This window comes from Gracilinanus agilis, chromosome 1 (assembly GCF_016433145.1).
Source record: "Gracilinanus agilis isolate LMUSP501 chromosome 1, AgileGrace, whole genome shotgun sequence".
In the NCBI taxonomy this organism is placed as follows: Eukaryota; Metazoa; Chordata; class Mammalia; order Didelphimorphia; family Didelphidae; genus Gracilinanus; species Gracilinanus agilis.
The window spans coordinates 206,031,143-206,051,041 of record NC_058130.1 but is presented as its reverse complement, the minus strand read 5'-3'; the positions used below and the strand labels follow the sequence as shown (position 1 = coordinate 206,051,041).

The 19,899-nt window shown below is 40.3% G+C and overlaps 1 protein-coding gene across 1 annotated transcript in view; it reads right to left on the bottom strand.

Annotated features, from left to right (window-relative positions):
• Positions 1 to 781: 781 nt before the first annotated feature.
• The window catches only part of RADIL (Rap associating with DIL domain), a 120,229-nt gene continuing 101,111 nt past the window's right edge, over positions 782 to 19,899 (bottom strand). Inside the window, exons 9-15 of the mRNA XM_044678778.1 lie at positions 17,926 to 18,098; positions 11,556 to 11,706; positions 10,486 to 10,673; positions 8,510 to 8,918; positions 5,136 to 5,275; positions 3,929 to 4,068; positions 782 to 887 (exon numbers count right to left, since the gene is read on the bottom strand). Coding sequence (XP_044534713.1) covers positions 782 to 887; positions 3,929 to 4,068; positions 5,136 to 5,275; positions 8,510 to 8,918; positions 10,486 to 10,673; positions 11,556 to 11,706; positions 17,926 to 18,098 — 1,307 coding nt within the window. The remainder of the gene's footprint in view (positions 888 to 3,928; positions 4,069 to 5,135; positions 5,276 to 8,509; positions 8,919 to 10,485; positions 10,674 to 11,555; positions 11,707 to 17,925; positions 18,099 to 19,899) is intronic.

Sequence of the window (19,899 nt, the reverse complement as noted above, 5' to 3'; positions counted from 1 at the left end):
CTAACATTGAATATGTTTAATAAATTCTGCAGTTTGTTGAATTAAGAAGAGATATAACACGATCAATTTAATAGAAAGCTTCCAGCCAAACTGTAACACAGGACTGTCGCTCTCCCGGAGGCTGGTACTTTCCTTTAGTAGGTAGCATACTTACTACTGCCTAAATCTTTGGCTGGCAGTCAAAAATGCCAAGATGAAAAAAAAAACCAAGCGTGTATAAACCACTCTGGCCAAGTCTTTTCTTCCTTTTCTTAGGCCTTAAGCTCTCGGGGACCGGCTGTACAGTAACACAGTTCTAAAGTTTAGGGACGTGGAAGATCGTCTGGCAGACTATCCAGTTTGGTACTGTCACATGTATGTACTATATACAGAACAGGAACAGAAAGCTGCCCCCAGGGGCTTTGTTGCCTATACAAAATTCACATAAAACAGTAAGTAACTTCAGGAGGGACACCTAGAAACACCTCCTGTCCTGCATTTTGGAGGGAGGCAGGAAAGGGAATAGTTGATCATGCCACAATTCTGAGAGATGAGTCACATCTGATGTCTCACGCGCCCCCTCCCACCCCCATCCCTACTGTTCTTTTTTATACTCTTAACTTTTGCATGAAGCACAGAATGTAACAAACAGAGCAAACACTGCAGCAGGAGAAGCAGACAGAAGATGCCAGAAGTGTCGTGACCTGCTGGATTTCCACCTTCTAGGAAGGCCGTTAGCCAGCGCAGCCCGACAAAGCTTTCAATACAGTCTGATATGTAGAGCAGGCCTGGCAACAAAACCCTAGGAAGGAGAGGCGCTTGAGCTGATTTTCTTAGTGATTTCTATGTCTGATTTGGCAACCAGAAACCGTAGCTTCTTTCCCCCAGATCGGATCAAGTCCACAGCACTGAAAAAGAACAGCAGAGTATCTATTAGGCTATAAATGAGGTGATGGGTAAAATGAGGGATATGCATAGCTGCCTGGAAAATCAATGAAGGGGGGGATTTGTAAAGCTTTTGTCACTAAGAACATTCTTGCCAAGCTATATGCATACTTTCTGTATACGTCTTATCATCCTTAAAAGATTATTATTAGTCCTTGCTTTTTAAGCAAGTTTTTTCCTTTCCATTTTTTACTTAATATTTAAGGAAACGGGGCAGCTTGGTGACTCGCTGGACAGAAAGCCAGGCCTAGGGATGGGAGGTTCTGGGATCAAATTCAGCCTCAGGCACTTCCTAGCTGTGTGACCCTGGGCAAGTCACTTAACTCTCATTGCCTAGCTCTTAACATTTTCTGCCTTGGAAGAAATACACAGTATTGATTCTAAGACAGAAGGTAAGGGTTTAATTAAATATATGTAAGGAAATACATTTTTGTATTGCATTCCCTTTGGGAGATACAAAAGGTATGAAATATGATTGTCAGGGCAGCTAGGTGGTTCAGTATATAGAGCCCCCGGCCTGGATTTCCAAGGATATGGGTTTAAATCTGGTTTCAGACACTACCTTGCTTTGTTGTGTGACCCTGAGCAAGTCACTAATCCCAATTGCCTAGCCTTTATACTTAGTATCAATTCTAAGACAGAAGGTAAAGGTTTTTTGTTTTGTTTTGTTTTTTAATGGCTGCTGTCCTTTTAGTTCTCAATATAAGGGAAATAGGAGATTTACCCTAACAAAATATAGGATAATAAGTGCTATGTAAATGAGAGTCAATAATATCTACATAAACTATAAACATGTCTAGCTGAGGGGAGAGAGCAGGAAGAACCATGAAAAATGGGCATAGGTCTTTTTAAAAAGTTTTGATAAACAAAGGAAATGGGTATCAACACAAGAACAATGGAAGGCAAATGCAAACTCCATCAAAGAAGCAGTCCAGAGTTTGGTGGATCATCAAACTGGTAGAGGGCTCCCCTGCCTCAAGCTCAGGGTTATAAGGTACCCCATGCATCACCCAGTCCAGCCACACCTGAATTAAGAATCCTCCCTCTGTTTGAAGACCTCCAGTGAGGAAGTGTACTACTTACCAAAGCAAGCCAGACCCACGGTTTAGGATAGCTAGTTATTAGGAAATATTCCTTTTAAGCTGAATTCTGCCCCTCCCAGCTTTCCCCTACTTCTACTCCTAGAGACAAAAACAAAGCAACATTCTTTTTTCCAGATACAAAAAGCTGTCCTATTGCCCTTAAGTCTTTTAGCTAAACAGCTCTAGCTTCCTTAACCAATTCTCATGCGGCCTAGTTTCCAGGCCATTACCTTCTTCTGAATGGATTCCCAGTTTATTGATGTTTCTCCTAAGACGTGACCCTCAGAACTGAACAAGTGTTTCCAGATACAGCGTGCGGAGGGGAAGAGGACAGCAAGAATTTCACCCTACCTATTCCTCACCTAAAACAGCTTAGCAGTGTTGGCTTTTTTGGGCTGCCATCCCCCTCTGTTGTTTCCTAGTCCACTAAAAACCAAAGACTTTCCCCATCTTAACTTTCAGGTAGACATCTCCATAATGTATTTGTGCAGTTGATTTTCTAAGCCCAAGAGCAGGATTTAATATTTATCCTAATTAAGTTTTCCTTAGTTCCTTCTCTATACAATCTACTCCATGATCTCCCGAGTTCCCACAGATTCAATGACCATCTCTAGGCAGTTATACTTAGACCTCTATATATGCGGGGCCAGCGTGTCTTCTGAATTAGTTCTATCTCACCAACTATATTTTGGACATCTTGAATTGGATTTCCCAAAGGCAACTCAAACTCAGCCTTTCCAAATGGAAATCACCTTTTCACGCAAATCCTCCCCTCTTCAAAGTGATCCTATTACTGTTTAGGGCACTATTATCTTTCCAGCTGCCCAGGCATATCACCTCCAAGGGGCAGCTTTGGCTCATCTTCACCCCACGTGTCCATATCCCATCACCACATGTTACTTCTACCTTTACAAAGTCTCATATATGTTTCCTACTTAATTACACAGCATCTGTCCAAATTTAAGCCTTCTTACCACTTGCCTTATCTTTTGGGGTGGTCTTCTGAGCGGTCTCTCTGCCTAAAGTCTCTCCCCGCTCAATCATCTTCTATTTAGCTGTCAAGATGATTATCATTATAAAGCATGTGTTCAGCGAGCTACAATAACCTCCCATCACCTGTAGGATCAACTATAAACTCCTGTTTGCCATTTAAAGCTCTTCATAACTAGCTCCTTTCTTGTTTCCCAGTTTTTTTTTTCCTACACTCTACTCCCCTCCATGCACTCTGTGATCTCTCCTGTTTCCTCACCTTTTCACTGCTCTCTAGCCTCTCCTCATGCCTTTGGTTTCCCTGGGCTCTCTTCAATATTTTGTGCCAATCCCACCTTCTGCAAATGGCCTTTCTGGGTCCCTCAGCTTTTTATTTTCATCCTCTTGGTTTGCCTTTCATCACACTTGGCATATAATTGTCTAAATATCTAGTTCCTTATATGGTATCCTCCCCCACTGGGCCATCCATTCCTCATATGCCCAGTGCTTTAGCACAGTGACTAGCACATGGTTAGCACTTAATGTTTATTGACTGAGCTTTATTGATCAGAACCATCTTGCCTTGCATTTTCAGGCCTGCTTGTTGTTCTCTTGGCTTAAAAAAGGCTAATCCTAGAGGAAGCTGGATGGCTCAGAAGGTCAGGCCTACAGACAAGAGATCCCAATTTCAAGTCTGGCCTCAGCCACTTCCTAGCTGTGTGACACTGCGCAAGTCACTTAACCCCCATTATCTTACTGTATTGTTTCTAAGACAAAGGGCAAGCTAATTCTGCTAGCATCCTAAGAGCTAGCTCAGTGCTTGCTTTTCATTCAAAATGCACTGTTTTACTTGTTTCCCCATCTTTGTGCTGACAAAAGAGTTGTTCTGAAGAGGTACTGTATAATGTACCTGCTCCGAAGGTAGAAGCCCATAAAAGAAATTCAGTTTCTACCTCTGATAATCTGTGCCAATCAGACTGGTGCCGTTCACTGCAAGAATGCGGTCTCCTAAGGAAAGTCTGCCATCAGAAGCTGCTGGGCTGTCCTGGATCAAGGTGCGGATGTAGATGCCGGGAGAATTCAGAGGCGTGTGCTGGAAAAGAAAGGAATTCAGAACACCACTGGAGGGCAGCAGAGAGGCCACCTTGGCTGACCCTGCAACCTCCCTAAGGAAGAGTGGTCTCAGCCTGCCCTGCCATCTTCTCCCTGCTGGGGCACCGACCTGCCGTGACCACCTAGCACAGGCATGTTCTCACGTAGGCCGGGCTCTGTTTCTCCCCGCTCCGTCCTACTGTATGCACAAAGGAATGATTAAGGCAGTGTAACACGCCTCATTCTCCAGAATCATCTCTAGTCAAGGGTGGGAAGCCTTGTGGCACAGTGGACAAGGAGCTGCCTGGAAGCCAGTAAGATGGGAAGCAAGTCCCGCCCGAGTGGGTGAACCAGGCTCATGTCTCGGCTGCTAATCTCCAACCCAGAAGGCAGCTTTCTCAGAGGGTTCCATATGCAGACTGAAAGCACACATCTGAGCCAACAAAGGGCTCCAAGCTTTAAGAAGGAGAACAAAGAGACATTCTGGAATTTTCAAGTATCCTATTTAACATGGGTAACTGAAGGTTTGGTTTAATCGGAACAGAAGATTTGCTGATAAGGTTTTTAAAATTCTTGGTACGTAATCTCGTTTTCCTAGCCATCCTCCACCAGGCTAAAGGGAACACTGAGCAAAGAATCTTTTATGACAAGCTCTCTTCCACAGAAATAATATTCATCTTCACTGACAACAACTTTAATAATTTTAAGTGGGAGTTTGAGTAAAACTCTTGATTTTGCCATTTTCCTTCTACAGACACAGGCACTAATCAATCACATCTAGCCAATCATTTCCTGAGTGCCTCCCCCTCCAGATTAAATTCATTTTTAATATAAAAGCATGACTATTAAATAGCAATAATGACATTATTTCCTGTGTCACAAATACTTCCAATAAATATTTTTAAAGAACTATATAGCTATGAATCCCCCCAAGACTTTAAACAAGAAGCCTTGGGAATTGTCTAGAAATGAAGGAAACACATCTAAAAAGCTCCATCAGATATAGCTTTCAGATGGTACACAAGCCAGAAGGCAGTTGCTGGGACTAAGTGCCTCTAATTCACTCACCAGCCCATCTATAAGGCCCATCCCCAGCCCAATGGGTCCTTTTTCCAACTCCACAACAAAGGCATAACAGAAGTCATCGGTGGCGGAACTGCGGCTGGAAGAAGCTGGGGTAGGATATTCAAAGGGGGTGGAAGAATCTCCTGTATAACCAAGAAAAGATGCCTTGAAATGAAAAAAGCAACAGCACATCTGAACATCAAAGTAAGAAAAATCTATATGCAAACATATAACAGATCCTAAGGGCCATTAGTCAATTATCTACCCAAAAAACAAAAAAGTACAGTAAGCGTAGGATAGTTCTCCAGGCTCCCCATTTCTCCCTCCTTCTGGGCACTTCTCTGATCCTCAACACCTTCTCTAGAGACATCAAAGAAAAGATATGAAACTATTAAATTTTAAATCAGTTATCTCCATTAACATAACAAGTTGCAGATTATATCTCAGATCTCCTAGACCAGGGGTCAGCAACCTTTTTGGCCGTGAGAGCCATAAACGCCACATTTTTTAAAATGTAATTTCGTGAGAGCCATACAGTGCTCACAGTGCCGCTCCTGTAACAGCGCCTGAAAAAAAATTGACTTTATGGCTCCTGCAGAAAGAGCCATATCTGGCTCGAGAGCCATACGTTGCTGACCCCTGTCCTAGAAGGATGCCCCACTACTACCTTGTTCCCTCCATATATTTAGCCTTACAGTCTCTTTTAGTGGATATGCTCTCATTAGAAACTTGATGCTGGCTATACACAAGCATAAGGTACTCATGGGCTTTAGGGCATATATTTTGCTTCGGGAATTGAACTATTATGGAAGTTAAGTTTTCTGAGTTGCTTTGTCTTGGAGAAGGGAAGAGCCTTGAAGGCCCATTTTAATTTAAAATTTTAATTTAACTTACTTAAATTAAAATTCAATCCAATTTGGGGATTACCTTTGTGATGTTCAGTCCACACAAGTTGCCCTGTTCACTACTTTCTTGGGTATTACAATCATAGAGACAGCCCCCTTCCTTTATCTTTTTAACTTTTATTTTATATTATTCTATTTTATCCTTTATTTTATCTCAGGGTTTCCAGCTCTTTAATAAACAGCTGACATAGTTAAATTTTGCTATTTAGATCTTTGTTTCAACTTTTCTAGAATCTCAGAATTGGAAGGGAGTTCATTGGCCACCTTAGTCCACTGGCACTTTGCAAAGAATCTCCTCTATAAATCTGCTAAGTGGTCATTTGGTCTTTGCTTAAAGAACTTGAGTGTGAATGCATTGCTACTTCCAAGCTTTCCATTCCATTTTCAATCTGCCATAACTGTAAGGGAATTTCCTTCCATTAATCCAAAGTCTGTTTTTCTCCAGCAATAGTGTCAAACTCAAAAAAAAAAAAAAATGAATCCCTGAAGACCACATATGGACTTAAAAACCCACAAATTAACATTATCTATGTTGTATTTATTTTGTTAAACTTTTTCAATCATATTTTAATCTCATTCTGGTTGAAGAGTTTGACACCATTTACTCTACAGTTTCTACCAACTCTTCCTCAGTCTCTCCTCGGAGGCCATCTTAATCCCAACCTTTAATCCTTCTAACACATCACAACCCTTCAAATATTTAAGAGTGCTCTCAAGCCGCTTCAACTCTCCTTCAGGCTAAGTATCCCCAGTTCCTTCAACCTCTCTTTTACATGACATGGCTTTGTAGGCCTGTTGGTTTCCTTGTTGCCCTTTTCTGTGTAGACTTCAGGTTGACCATCAAGTTATTGAAATGTGATACCAGAACTGAACACGGCTCTTTTCTCCACGTGGCCGCCTTCTGCAGACTCTCAAAGCAGCAGAGGATACCATTAGCCTTATACACTGTCATGCCACACTGTTAAATTCATATTGAACTGTCAGTTCACTAAAAATAATCTCAGATTGTTCTGATAGGAAATGTTTGTCATCTAGCTTTTTCCCCATCCTGTATTTGTGAGGTTGGTTCTTTGGTATCCAGATACCCAGTGTGACATTTCTCCCCTCCTCTAGACCCTCTGAAATCTATTCTCCCCCAATCCAAGACACATGGCAGATTATGCCCAACATTCTCCTCTTTTCTCAGAAGCCATGACTGAGTTGCTCCCAGGGTTCTTATCATTTTTACTTCAATAACTATCACGTACCTCTTTATTGATCAGAATGAGGCCCCAAGTAGTAGTTCCTATCATTACTTCCTCAATATGGGTAAACTTATCGTTCAGTTAAGCCATGATTGTATCATCAACTCTGCTTTTAGCACAAGGAGTGTTCCAGAATATATTACAGATAGTTTCAACTACCCTTCCTTTAAATCCAAGTCAAGTATGTGATTTTTTTTCCCTCTGAACTCCTTAAATACTTCTTCTGGTGATCATATAATTTCCTTCAATGCCAATATTCCTTCTTTTTCTCCCTCTACAGATTCTTACCTCATGCTCTCCATCATAACTATAGCAATGAAGTAAAATTTTCTTTCTCTTTTTTGGTTAGAATCTCTAGTTCATATCCTATTTATAACTTTGCTTTCAGGAAGAAACAGACCTAATTAATCCCAGAGACTCAGGTTTCCCCTTCTGGTTCTGAAAAACATTATAGAATCCTCTATCCCCATGAGATCTTTGGTCATCATGAATGAACTCAGGAGCTGATCAAGGACCCTCAGAAGCAGCTAAAGGCAGGCCCTGGGCAGTCAGCTCTTAATTCAGTCAGAATGCCTCTCTTTTCGTAGACACGGGCATCTATACATACTAGTCCACCTTTCTTGGAGTTCATCAAAAAATGGGCCAGATGCTTATTCATCTCTTGCTGGAGGGAAGTATCTGGTGATATTCACAACTGGATGAGACAAACAAAATACTCAGTGTACATGGAGGTGCACATGGTCTATAACACTATTAAAACTGAATTGGAGGGGCAGCTGGGTAGCTCAGTGGATTGAGAGTCAGGCCTAGAGACCGGGAGGTTCTAGGTTCAAATCTGGCCTCAGTCACTTCCCAGCTGTGTGACCCTGGGCAAGTCACTTGACCCCCATTGCCCACCCTTACCACTCTTCCACCTAGGAGCCAATATACATAAGTTAAGGGTTTAAAAAAAACTGAATTGGATCCCTAAAATCAACTCTGTTTCTAGAACATTCTCTTCTCTAGCATTAACACTTCCTCCCCCATATAATGATGTAGAGCCCAGTAACAAGGTGAAGCCAAAAGCCCTGACTGTCCTGAAAACAATCCTTTTCCCTTAGGTTCCATGATTGGAAAAAAATATTTCTCATCTTACTGTAGTGGATGGATGCAATGGAAACTTATACAACAACTGTTTGTTCAAGAGAACTGCGAGCTCCCAAGCCCCCCAGCCAGAGGCTGCCCACACCTTCCTGGGCAGTGCTCTGAGCACTAAGCCCATTCTTCTTCGGCTCCTGGGAGGGTTTGTCACAGCTGCCACTGGGCTGGGGAGAATCCTGACTTCTAGGTTCGAAGTTGAGGGGTGTGTTGGGAGGAGTCAGCAGACAGGAGGTATCCCCTTGTGATGTGTTCATCTTAGGGCCGTTCCTGCCCATGCTGTTCTGTGGCTTTAGCTTCTCCAGGAGAGGGGTTCGACCAGGGGATGGAGTTCGGGAAATCCCACTGGCAGGGACAGATAGGGTTTTGGCTGTTTCTCCAACTGTCTTGCCTAGTGAGCTCACTGAATGCTTTGAATCCAGTTGGTCCCCAGCCTCCCTGGAAATAACTAGACTACTCCGACTTTCTGGATTTCCTTCAGGAATCGTGTGATGCAAACCCTGAGGAAGAGAAAAGGAGTAGGTCAGTTTTACCATAGATCTGGGATAAAAAGAATAAAAATGTCAGGAAGTTTAAAACAATAAAGGATGTGAAAGCAAGGTTGAAAAAAAAGAGGATAAAGTAAAATTAGACCACAGATAATGTCATAGCCACCTCACCCTTCTAAGCGCATAATGAGATGGCCAGACTACCAAGACTGCCCTCAAATAGTGCCCAAACTGGCACAGATATTGTCCAACATAGCTAGGAGATACTGAAAACATCAGGACTCACAGATTTTCTGAATCTCAGTTTTGGAGTGGCTAGTGTCATTAGAGATTCTCTTGTCCAATTCTTTTATTTTACCAAACTCGGGCCAAGAAAGTCAAGTATTTCATCCAAATTCACAGAGCTAGAGTCTAAATGAGAAACCAGTTCTTTCCTGACTTTCTGATAATAGTGCTTTCCACTTCAGCACCAAAGAACTCCATAAAACCCAAAGAAGCAAATTAGCAATGATTAATCTATTTGGCATGAAGTTTAGCTTGGACATAATAAAGATTGTCAAACCCAGTGGAACCTCTTTTCTAGGAGACAAATGGATCAAGTCTTCCTTATTCCCAGTGGACACAGATGAAAGAGGGAACACTTGGTAGAACTGTGAATTGATCTAACCATTTTGGAAGGCCATTTAGAATTATGCCCAGAGTTATAAAGCTGTGTATACCCTTTTTTCCAGCAATACCACTATTGGGTCTGTTTCCCAGAGTGATTAGGGAAAAAGGAAAAGAACCAATATATTCTAAAATATTTATACTAGCCCTCTTTGTAGTGGCAAAGAACTGGAATTTGAGGGGAGGCCAATCGATTGGGGAATGGCTAAACAAGTTGTGGTATGTGCCTGTGAAACGATGAACAGATTGATTTTAGAAAAAACTTAGACTTGCATAAAATAATGAACAAAATGAGTAAAACCAAGAGAATGTGGTATACAGCAACAGCAATATTGTTTGAAGATTAACTGTGAATATCCACCTTTGGAGAAAAAACTGATAAATAGAACTACGCATAGTATAATTTTATATACACAGACACATACATACACAAAACACCCCCTTTGTCAAATGGTAGCCTTCTCTAATGTGGGGTAGAGGCGAGGAAAAGAAACAAAAGAGTTTAGGGAAAAAGTTCTGAATTGTGCAATATGAGAGCCTTCAGATTTCTGCAAACACTATGAAAGTTAACAAGCACAGAATCTATGGAAACTTCATTATCATCTTGGAGGAAAAAAAAGCCTGCAAAGTGAACCTTCTGAATTGCTCTTCTGTTTCTCCCACCCATTTTTATATTTCATTGAAAGGAACTCTACCTTATAATCTCAAGGCCTAATGGGCCCCAGCATCCTGGGGTGAGAAGGGGTTCCCAGAAGTACCATAACTAGCCCCTGCCATATCCAAGGAGGTAAGGGCTCAGCAGGGAAGGATTGGAGCCAAGTAAGAAAATTCTCAGAACCTACTGCCACATGGATGTTCTTACCAAAGGCAAGAAAACTGACAGCCCTTCTTAAGGAGGATCTACCAAGGTTACCTTTAGATTTTCAGGTTCAGGGCCTTTAGCATGGGAGGATTTGCTTTGCAGGCTCCACAGGAAGTGGCGAATATAAAGAAGGTGCCGGTAAATATTATCATCCAGGCATTCCACTTCCAAGTCTACCTTGAACCCTCCACTTGGCAAAACGATAGGTGGATGGTTATCATAAGACTCCAGGACATCCTCTGTAAAAAGATAAATAGCAAAAGTCCAAATTATATTCTTGACACAGGCTGGGTCCCTCCTTCTGATTCTGTCTTTTCCTGATGATGGTGGAGGTCTTGATGAAGGTTGTTTCAGATTTGTCCAGTCACTCTGTCCACACACTGCATTATTGTCTGGTGTCCTCTGAATCACTTCATTTGATCACCCATTGCTGCATATGCCCAAGGAAGCTGTATATCTCTGAGAAGTACTTTTTATTTGTTTTTCTTTATGGTTTACCATGGCCAAAGAATTCATCTACTAGTGGTCATATTACTTGGGGTGAAACTCTCTACACCCTTTTGTCATGTCATAACCTACCAAAGTTATACTTCTGGCATAGCTTTTGTGGGCAAACGCAACAAAGAGATGGCCAAATAATTGTAATCAACTTCTCCATGCTTTAAGGAAGCTTAATTTAATTTAAAGGAGGAGTTAATGAATCCTTGGTATTTTCCTCCCCTGCCAGAGGCAAGGGAAGTTACACTGTTTTAGAGGGGGGGAAATCAAAATAAAGTTCAGTGAATCTGATTCTGATTCAAATGATCCTTGTTTAAACTCATCAAAACCTAGGCCTCTTAACATTCTGGCATCACAGGGCTGCCCCTTAATAATGTGGAAGAAGCATAATGTAGCCCTACAAATTCTGAACAGAGTCACAGGACCTTAGTTAGCATTGTGGTTCTGCCACTTACCACCTATGTGAGCTTGGGCAAGTCACTTACCTCAGGCCTTTTTTCCACATTTGTAAAACGAGAGGATTGAACTAAAGGATTTCTAAGTTCCCTTGCAGCTCTAGATCTATGAGTTCATATAGATGCTTTCCCATTTGCTGTCAAAAATGGATATGGATAGGAGCTCACCTGTCCTGAAGGCTTTGGGTTTGTCTTCATCTAGAGGCTCCCAGGCAGTCACAGAACCAATGTCAGATGCTAGCTGGTACTGCGTCAACAACCGATGCAGTTGAGCAGGGCTTAGTTCTGGAAACTGAGTCCTCAGGGATGACCAGGTCATCTGAGTGATAAAAGGAAGCTCTGGGAGTCAAGGCCTCAAAATGGGATGAGGGAAGCAGGGAGTTAGACCAACAAGGGGTACACCAACATTTACATTTGTTACCTCATGATCTTTATATGCAGGGTATGGGTGTGGGGGGGCAGCCACAATGTTAGTTCTCAGGGGAGATCAGATGACTCTAATGTGGCCATAATACCCACATGGAAGACTTGACTTTTTCTCAAAGTACCACCCTGGTCAATGCACCTGTGTGCTAGAGAGGGTGAAAGGAGGAAGGGGAGAATTCAAAGTAGAATTAAACACACACATGCACATTTGTTTAAGACAATGTCATATGCTGGACAAATAGAAAACGCCTGTTTCATGCATTCTGCTTTCTGTGTGGTTCTTTCTGTAGTTAAGTCAAGCCATTTCTTTGGAGAAATTTTCCATTTAGTGATTAGCTAGAAAAATTGCCATAACCTATATGATTTGGAAAATCATCTTTCCTACCTCCCCAGAGAATGTTAACATTTTATTACTGAATGGAGGAAGACATAGTTTATAATCATATACCCTTGAAAGTAAAGTGAAAAAATTTCTGTTGACTGTAAACTTCTTATAAAGCTATTTTAGGTCTTGATGTCCTTTTGGGCATGTGAATCTAATCACCTTAAAAAAAAGACAACTATACCTATTAGATCTATGGGAAAGGAAAGAATTTAAGACCAAGCAAGAAATAGAGAATATTACAAAATATAAAATGAATAATTTTGATTGTATTAAATTAAAGATTTTTTGTAAAACAAAACCAATGCAACCAAAATTAGAAGGGAAGCAACAAATTGGGGGGAAAATCTTTATAACAAAAACCTCTGACAAAGATCTCATTTCTCAAATATATTTAAGGAAATAAATCAATTGAAAAAAAAATCAAGCCATTCCCCAACTGATAAATGGGCAAGGGACTTATATAAATAGGCAGTTTTCAGATAAAGAAATCAAAACTATCATTAAGCACATGGAAAAGTGTTCTAAAACTCTTATAATTAGAGAAGTGCAAATCAAAACAACTCTGAGGTACTACCTCACACCTTTCAGTTGAGGGGATGTGGCAAAATTGGGACACTAATACATTACTGGTGGAGTTGTGAATTGATCCAAACATTCTGGAAGGCAATTTGGAACTATGTCCAAAGGGCTTTAAAAAACTGCCCTTTGATCCAGTCATACCACTGGCTGGGTTTATATCCCAAAGAAATAATATGGAAAAGTAATTATACAAAAATATTTATAGCCACGCTTTTGTGGTGGCAAAAAATTGGAAAATGAGGGGGGAAGCCTTTCGATTAGGGAATGGCTACACAAATTGTGGCATCTGCTGGTGATTTGTTATTTGGAATTTTGGGGGTTCCATTGAGAGGTATCTGGGGTTCATTTGAGTTTTAAAATACTTATATATATGACAAACTTCCTGTGGACATTTAGGGGACTTGGAAACTATATTTTCCTGATTCAAAGGGTTTCCGGTTTTGACATGATGACGTGTACCAAGGTAAAGCATAGCTTAAATTGGGAAGTCGGGCTTGAGACTTTCTCTTTGTTACATAGGAGAGGTAAGAGTGGGTAATGACTAATGGCAGGGGATTTGAAATAGATTTTGCGTGGCCATTTCTTTATTTTACCAACATGGCCCTAATTCAAATATTACTTCTCCTTTTACTCTCAGTCTATATTATTTTTAAGTATTACAGTTATGGCAACCACGAAAGGAATGTAACTCAATTTTTCAGATAGCCTGAGAGCATTTAAAATCCTCTCCAGAGGTATGGACCTGCTCTTGCCATGTGGGAGTTTTTGGTTCCTCTTTTTCTCTTCTCCCTGTTCTCCCCAGCCACGTGGCTGTTTTTCAGGGAAAGGGGAAAATGGCTTTAAACGTCGTGTTTTTGCTGATAGCAGATTGGCTTTGCCTGCCGATTATCTTGGAAGCTGCTTCAGCCAATTGGAGTCACTCCAGCCGGACCCTCCCTGGAGTCCCTGGGGTCCCGAGCCCTGGGTCTAGTTTAGTTTTTTTTTTCTGCTGTCCAGTGCCTGGTCTTAACTTTTGTTAATTGCTCCTGCCGACGCTGACCTATTATACCATTTAAATGTTGCTTTCCCTGCTCCTGCCTCTAACGTTCCTTCAATCCCTACTGTTTCCTTTCCCCGAACCCCAGCCGCACTTCTGCTGCTGCTGATCTTGCCTGCTGACTCCTGAGATTTCCTGCCCCGAAGTTTGATTCCTGTCCCAGCCACCACACAGAGACTGCTTCTGCTGCCTCTTTAAGATTTGGGAAGTATACACCCCCTTCTCATAGACATTAATGACTTTTAACCTGAAAGAAGCTTTTACTCCACTATTGCCCTCCATGTGGTTCTTTTAAAGCCTGACCTAGGCACCCCACCCCATATGCCCTCCACATAGGATCTCCTGACCTAAGCTTTTCTCTAGCCCGGCTAGCATTTATTCTTCAAACAGGAAGTAAAATGGCAAGCAAGGGCCACATGGCCTATTTCAAACTATTTCTTGCTATTATCTTGCCTGAAACTCAGGGGAGAAATTCACCGCATACACTCTCTAAGACTGCTCAAGACCTGAACTATATATCCCTTCTGCTTAGAGCAGAGCTTGTTTAGAAGGACCTTGAATTGGACCAGAGGTGGATTTTAAAACCTCAGACCTGAATGGGTTTTATTTCTGGTTAAAAAGTCTCTGTATCTTACTGTATTTTGCTGATTAGTTTTGTGAATTAATTTTGTTCTTTTGTTGATTTTTCTGTTGTACTGAATCATTAGATTGATTCTGTTTATGATTTTATTGTAACTCCCCAAATAGTGAACAAATCTATTAGAACTAGTAAAAAGGTTTTTTGACTGTATAGCTTGTAATCTGTTCCTCATATTGTATTTCCTGATTTCTTAAAGGTTTCATTTTTAAGTTTACCTGTATTAATACAATTCTGTTATCTGTACCATTTATGAACATCTTACACATTTTTAAGTTGTAAGTAGCCCATAAGCCACTGGATTTGCCATCTCAACTATAGGAGCACATGTCTTAAGTTTTTATTCTATCTTGATAATTGTGTACAACCTTGGAGATTTTGATGCCTTGAGAATTTAAATTATAATTTTGTAAGAGTTCTTTAATTTGATTTTAGATGCCTAGTATCCTTCTGTATAAATGATAAGGTTTTATATATTTGTCTTAAAGAATAAGGTGTTATATATTTTATTGTGAAAAATTGTTGTCTTATTTTTTTTAAACAGGAAGCCAGGAGAGCTCCTGTATGCTTGATGTTAGTCTCTATGTTTTAGCTTGGTTTTTTTTTCCATCAGAAGGATCTAGAATTCCTGAGGATAATTTAGATTCAGAAGGTTTTTTTTTTTAATCAGATTTTTTTTAGACTCTGCCCCACAATTGCTATGGAGGCAGTAATAGAGTTTGTTGAGAAAATATCTTAGCCAAGGTTTACTACACCTGTTGAATCTGTGACAAGTATACGATTTTTTTAAAACATCATAGCAAGTGATTATGATAATGGGTTGTTACTGTTACTTTAAAATGTGTTACTGGAATTATGGTACATTATTTGAATGTGCATTATGAATCTGCTATTTTATGAAAACCCATTTATACTCACAATTCATGCAAAAGCTTAACAGGAAATGGATCGCATTTTTGGGTGAAAAACCTTTCACTAATTCTAAGCTATATGTTTTTTTGAGTTTTAAAACATTCTTTTATTTTTCTTCCTTGCATGTGCAATGCAATATGTGTTCTTTTCTCTCATTTTTTATCCTTGAGAGCATTGTATTTTTAAATTGAATTTTAAATTTTCTTATTGCTTTTCCTTTTAAATTTTTAATTAGAACAATTGATTTTTTCTTTTTTTTCTCATTTTGTATTGAAAGTACATCTAATCAATGTTAATCTTTTTTGATTTTACAGTGATATAAGCTTAATGCAAATATATTTGCTATAATATTAATGCATGCCTGAAAAGCCTTAGACTATAGTAACCTGCCAATTATTGATAAATATTATGGGACTGTGATTTAATGTCTCTGTCTGATTCCAGGAGAAGTGTAAAAAGAGCCACAAGGTCATAGAGACTGACTGAGAATCTGCAAAGTGCCTAGGAGCAAAAGGCCAGGCAGACCATGGATTGAGGATGCCAATAATGAAGGGCTTTAAGCTGGTGTTTGAGTTTTGGAGTTGCACCTTTTCTAACACTTTAGAGACCAGACTTCCTCTTAACTTAAATTCCTAGTAAAGCACCTAAGATTGGCTAACATTATGGCTCATTCCCTGAGAGGGTGCAGGCAAATCAGACCAGGGAAAGACATTTCCCTTGCGCACATATTTAGTCCTGTTATTTCTCATATATATAGAATGGCAATTTTCTGTAGTCCTGGCCCCTGAATGGGTAATTGCAAACTGCTTAAATCACTTTAATTGGGCCTTGATGCAAGGACCTGTTGTAAGTTTATTTTTTCCTTACATTTTTGCACATAGATTTTGAGATTTTACATTTCATTCACAAGTTAATTTTTTTCTCTTTTTAATTAAATTTTATTTATTTTTTTTAATTTCTTTTGCCAATTGACTTTCGTACAACCCTGTGACTCAGCCATGTATCCTTAGCTGACCTGAGGTACCCTTTTTAGGGGAGAAATTTGTTTTTGGAATTTTCCTCGGGGGCGGGGGGTGCAAGTTTTATAATCATAATGTCTGTATTATAATCTATAATGTAATAAAAATTAACTCTTTTAGGAGTAATTTCAGGGGGGGTAATGTATAATTCTTAGAAGGAAATGTATGTTTTGTAATCTATAATGTAAAGTTTAAATTCTTTTGAGAGCAATTTCAGGATAAGAAATTTGCCATCTCCCCAGAATCCAGACAACGAACCCATTTGGTGAAGACACTATGAAGATGCCTAAAGAGCCTTCACTGGATCATGAAGATCCAAATTGAACTTTGGGGTGCAGTTGATTGAACTATGGAGAGTTGAATGAATTGAATGCATTTGTTTTAAATGTACACTCTTATGCCAATAGAGGACTGCCCCAAATTGGTTTTTTGTCAATGCAGCTAGTTTTTTTTTTAATCCTCTTTTCTTTTATCCCCAAATTCCTGTAATTTAGAAGTTGACTATGTTTATAAGATCCACTAAAAAAGACCCGTCTTTTTCACCTGATCTCAGGGGGGAAATGTGTCATTTGGAATTTTGGAGGTTCCATTGAGAGGTATTTGGGTCTCATTTGAGTTTTAAAATACTTATATATATGACAAACTTCCTATGGACGTTTAAGGGACTTGGAAACTACATTTTCCATGATTAAATGGGTTTCTGGTTTTGACATGATGACATGTACCAAGGTAAAGCATAGCTTAAATTGGGAAGTCGGGCTTGAGACTTTTTCTTTGTTACGTAGGAGAGGTGAGAGAGGGTAATGACTAATGGCGAGGGATTTGTAATAGATTTTGCATGGCCATTTCTTTATTTTACCAACATGGCCCTAATTCAAATATTACTTCTCCTTTTACTGTCAGTATATATTATTTTTAATTATTACATGATGGAATACTATTTGTGCTAAAAGGAATAAAGAACTGGAGGAATTCCATGTGAACTGGAAAGACCTCCAGGAAGTGATGCAGAGTGAAAGGAGCAGAATCAGGAGAAAATTGGACATAGAGACTGATACACTGTGGTAAAATCAAATGTAATGGACTTCTGTACTAGCAGCAATGCAATGACCCAGGACAACTCACAGGGATTTATGAGAAAGAACGCTATCCACATCCCGAGAAAGAACTGTGGGAGCAGAAACACAGAAGAAAAACATTTGCTTGATCACATGGGTCGTTGGGGATATGATTGGGGATATAAACTCTAAATGATCACTCTATTGCAAATATTAATAATATGAAAATAGATCTTGATCAGTGACAAACGTAAAACCCAGTGGAATTGCTCGTTTTGTTATGAGAGTAGGGAAGAAGAAGGGGAGGGAAAGAACATGAATCATGTAACCCTGAGAAAATATCCTAAATTAATAAAATAAATAATTTTTTTTAAAAATCAGTCCTTTTAGAACCACAACCAAATGACCCTCTAGATGGTTATGTCATTTCAGGCAATTTGACTTTTATGACTGTCTCCAGTTGCTTACATCATGATCTATACCTACCTGTATCAGCTGGGCACTGGGTGTAGCCAATAGGTTTACTGTGCAGGAAAGTTTCTTGAAGAATTGCTCCGCCAGTGGCCCGAAGCCTATACTCTGTGCCCATTCCAGGAGTTGCCGTAAGCGAGCACAAACCTGCACTCCTTTTGGCCAGTGGAAGCAGCTCAGCACAGGCCCTAAGAAAGGAGGAATAAGAGTGAAGCACTGTTTTTTTTTTTTTTCCGGATTAAGATGGCGGCAGAGTAAGAAGCAGCTCTTAACCTCTCTTGACCGAAACACACAAAACTCCTCAAGGAGACATAAAAACAAGTCCAGACGAACGGAGGAACCCCACAACAGGGCACAGAGTGGAAGGTACGTGGAATCAAGGCATTTCCATGCTATAAAGGGGTGAAATAGCTCTCACTAAATCGCGGGCTGAGCAACCACCCGACCCCCACCCCCTCCACACACAACACCTATAGCACCGAAGCCAGCTAAAAAGAAATAGAGCAAGTTTGGGGCACCCATCGAGTCATTGGCAGCTCCGGGGCCTATTCCTGAGAGCAGCAAGATTTAGGACCCCAAAAAGCTAACGAACGCACACAAAATTTGAGCACGGGAGCAGGGTGCAGAGCTTGGGCTCAGAGCGCAGGCATGGGTGGAGGCGTGGGTGGAGGCAGACACAGCCATGAGCTAAAGCTCTGAAACCCTGAGTGGGGAACCAGTGCAGAAGGATATACGACTGTGGAAGCAGCGCCCTGAGACTTGTAAAGAAACTTCCGGCAGAGGATCAAGCAAGGGGGTCTACCAGGGGGCTTAACCTTGGAAAAAAACAAAACTCAGACCTCAGGAGCCAAAAGACCGCAGACAGACACTCAGCGCAAGGATAAACCTGAGAAGATGCTGGGCTAATGATGGCTACCCAGTCTCAGGAAGTTCAGAAGAGAAAGATTAACAACAAGAAAAAGAAGTCTTTAACACTCGACAACTTTTACACAGAGAAAATCCAGACAACCGAGCAAACAGAGGAGGAGAACAAACAAGCATCCGGACCCTCCTCAAATAAGGAAAACTCCTCACAAGCTATGGAAGAGTTCAAAACTGAGATTTTGAGGAAAATGGAAGAGATCTGGCAAGAAAATAACTGTTTAAAAGGTAGAATCTTGCAATTGGAAAGTGAGGCTCAGAAACCAAATGAACTGATAAGTAAATTGAACACCAGAAATGACCAGACTGAAAAGGAATACCAGAAGATTATGGCCGAAAACCAGAAGATTATGGCCAAAAATCAAAAGATCATAGCCGAAAACCGAAAGATTATAGCCGAAAATCAATCCCTAAAAGCTAGAATTGAGCAAGTAGAAGCTAATGATCTCTCAAGACAACAAGAACAAATAAAACAAAGTCAAAAGACTGAAAAAATAGAAGGAAACATGAAATATCTCAATGAGAGAGTGACAGACCAAGAAAACCGGTCTAGAAGAGACAATTTGAGAATAATTAGTCTTCCAGAAAAACCAGAAATTAATAGAAACCTGGACTCCATACTAACAGAAATAATTCAGCAAAATTGCCCTGAAGTCCTACAACAAGAGGGCAATATAGACATTGAAAGGATTCATAGAACACCCGCGGCATAAGATCAAGAAAAGAAAACACCCAGAAATATAACTGCAAAATTCAAGAGTTTCCAAGCAAAAGAAAAAATCTTACAAGAAGCCAGAAAGAAACAATTCAAATATCAAGGAGCACCAATCAGGATCACACAGGATCTGGCAGCCTCCATGCTAAAAGATTGCAAGGCTTCGAATACGATATTCAGAAAGGCAAGAGAGCTGGGCCTGCAACCACGGATCAACTACCCAGCAAAATTGACTATATATTTCCAGGGGAAAGTATGGGCATTCAACAAAATTGAAGAATTCCAGGTATTTGCACAGAAAAGACCAGGGCTAAATGGAAAGTTTGATATCCAACCACAAAAATCGAGAGAAA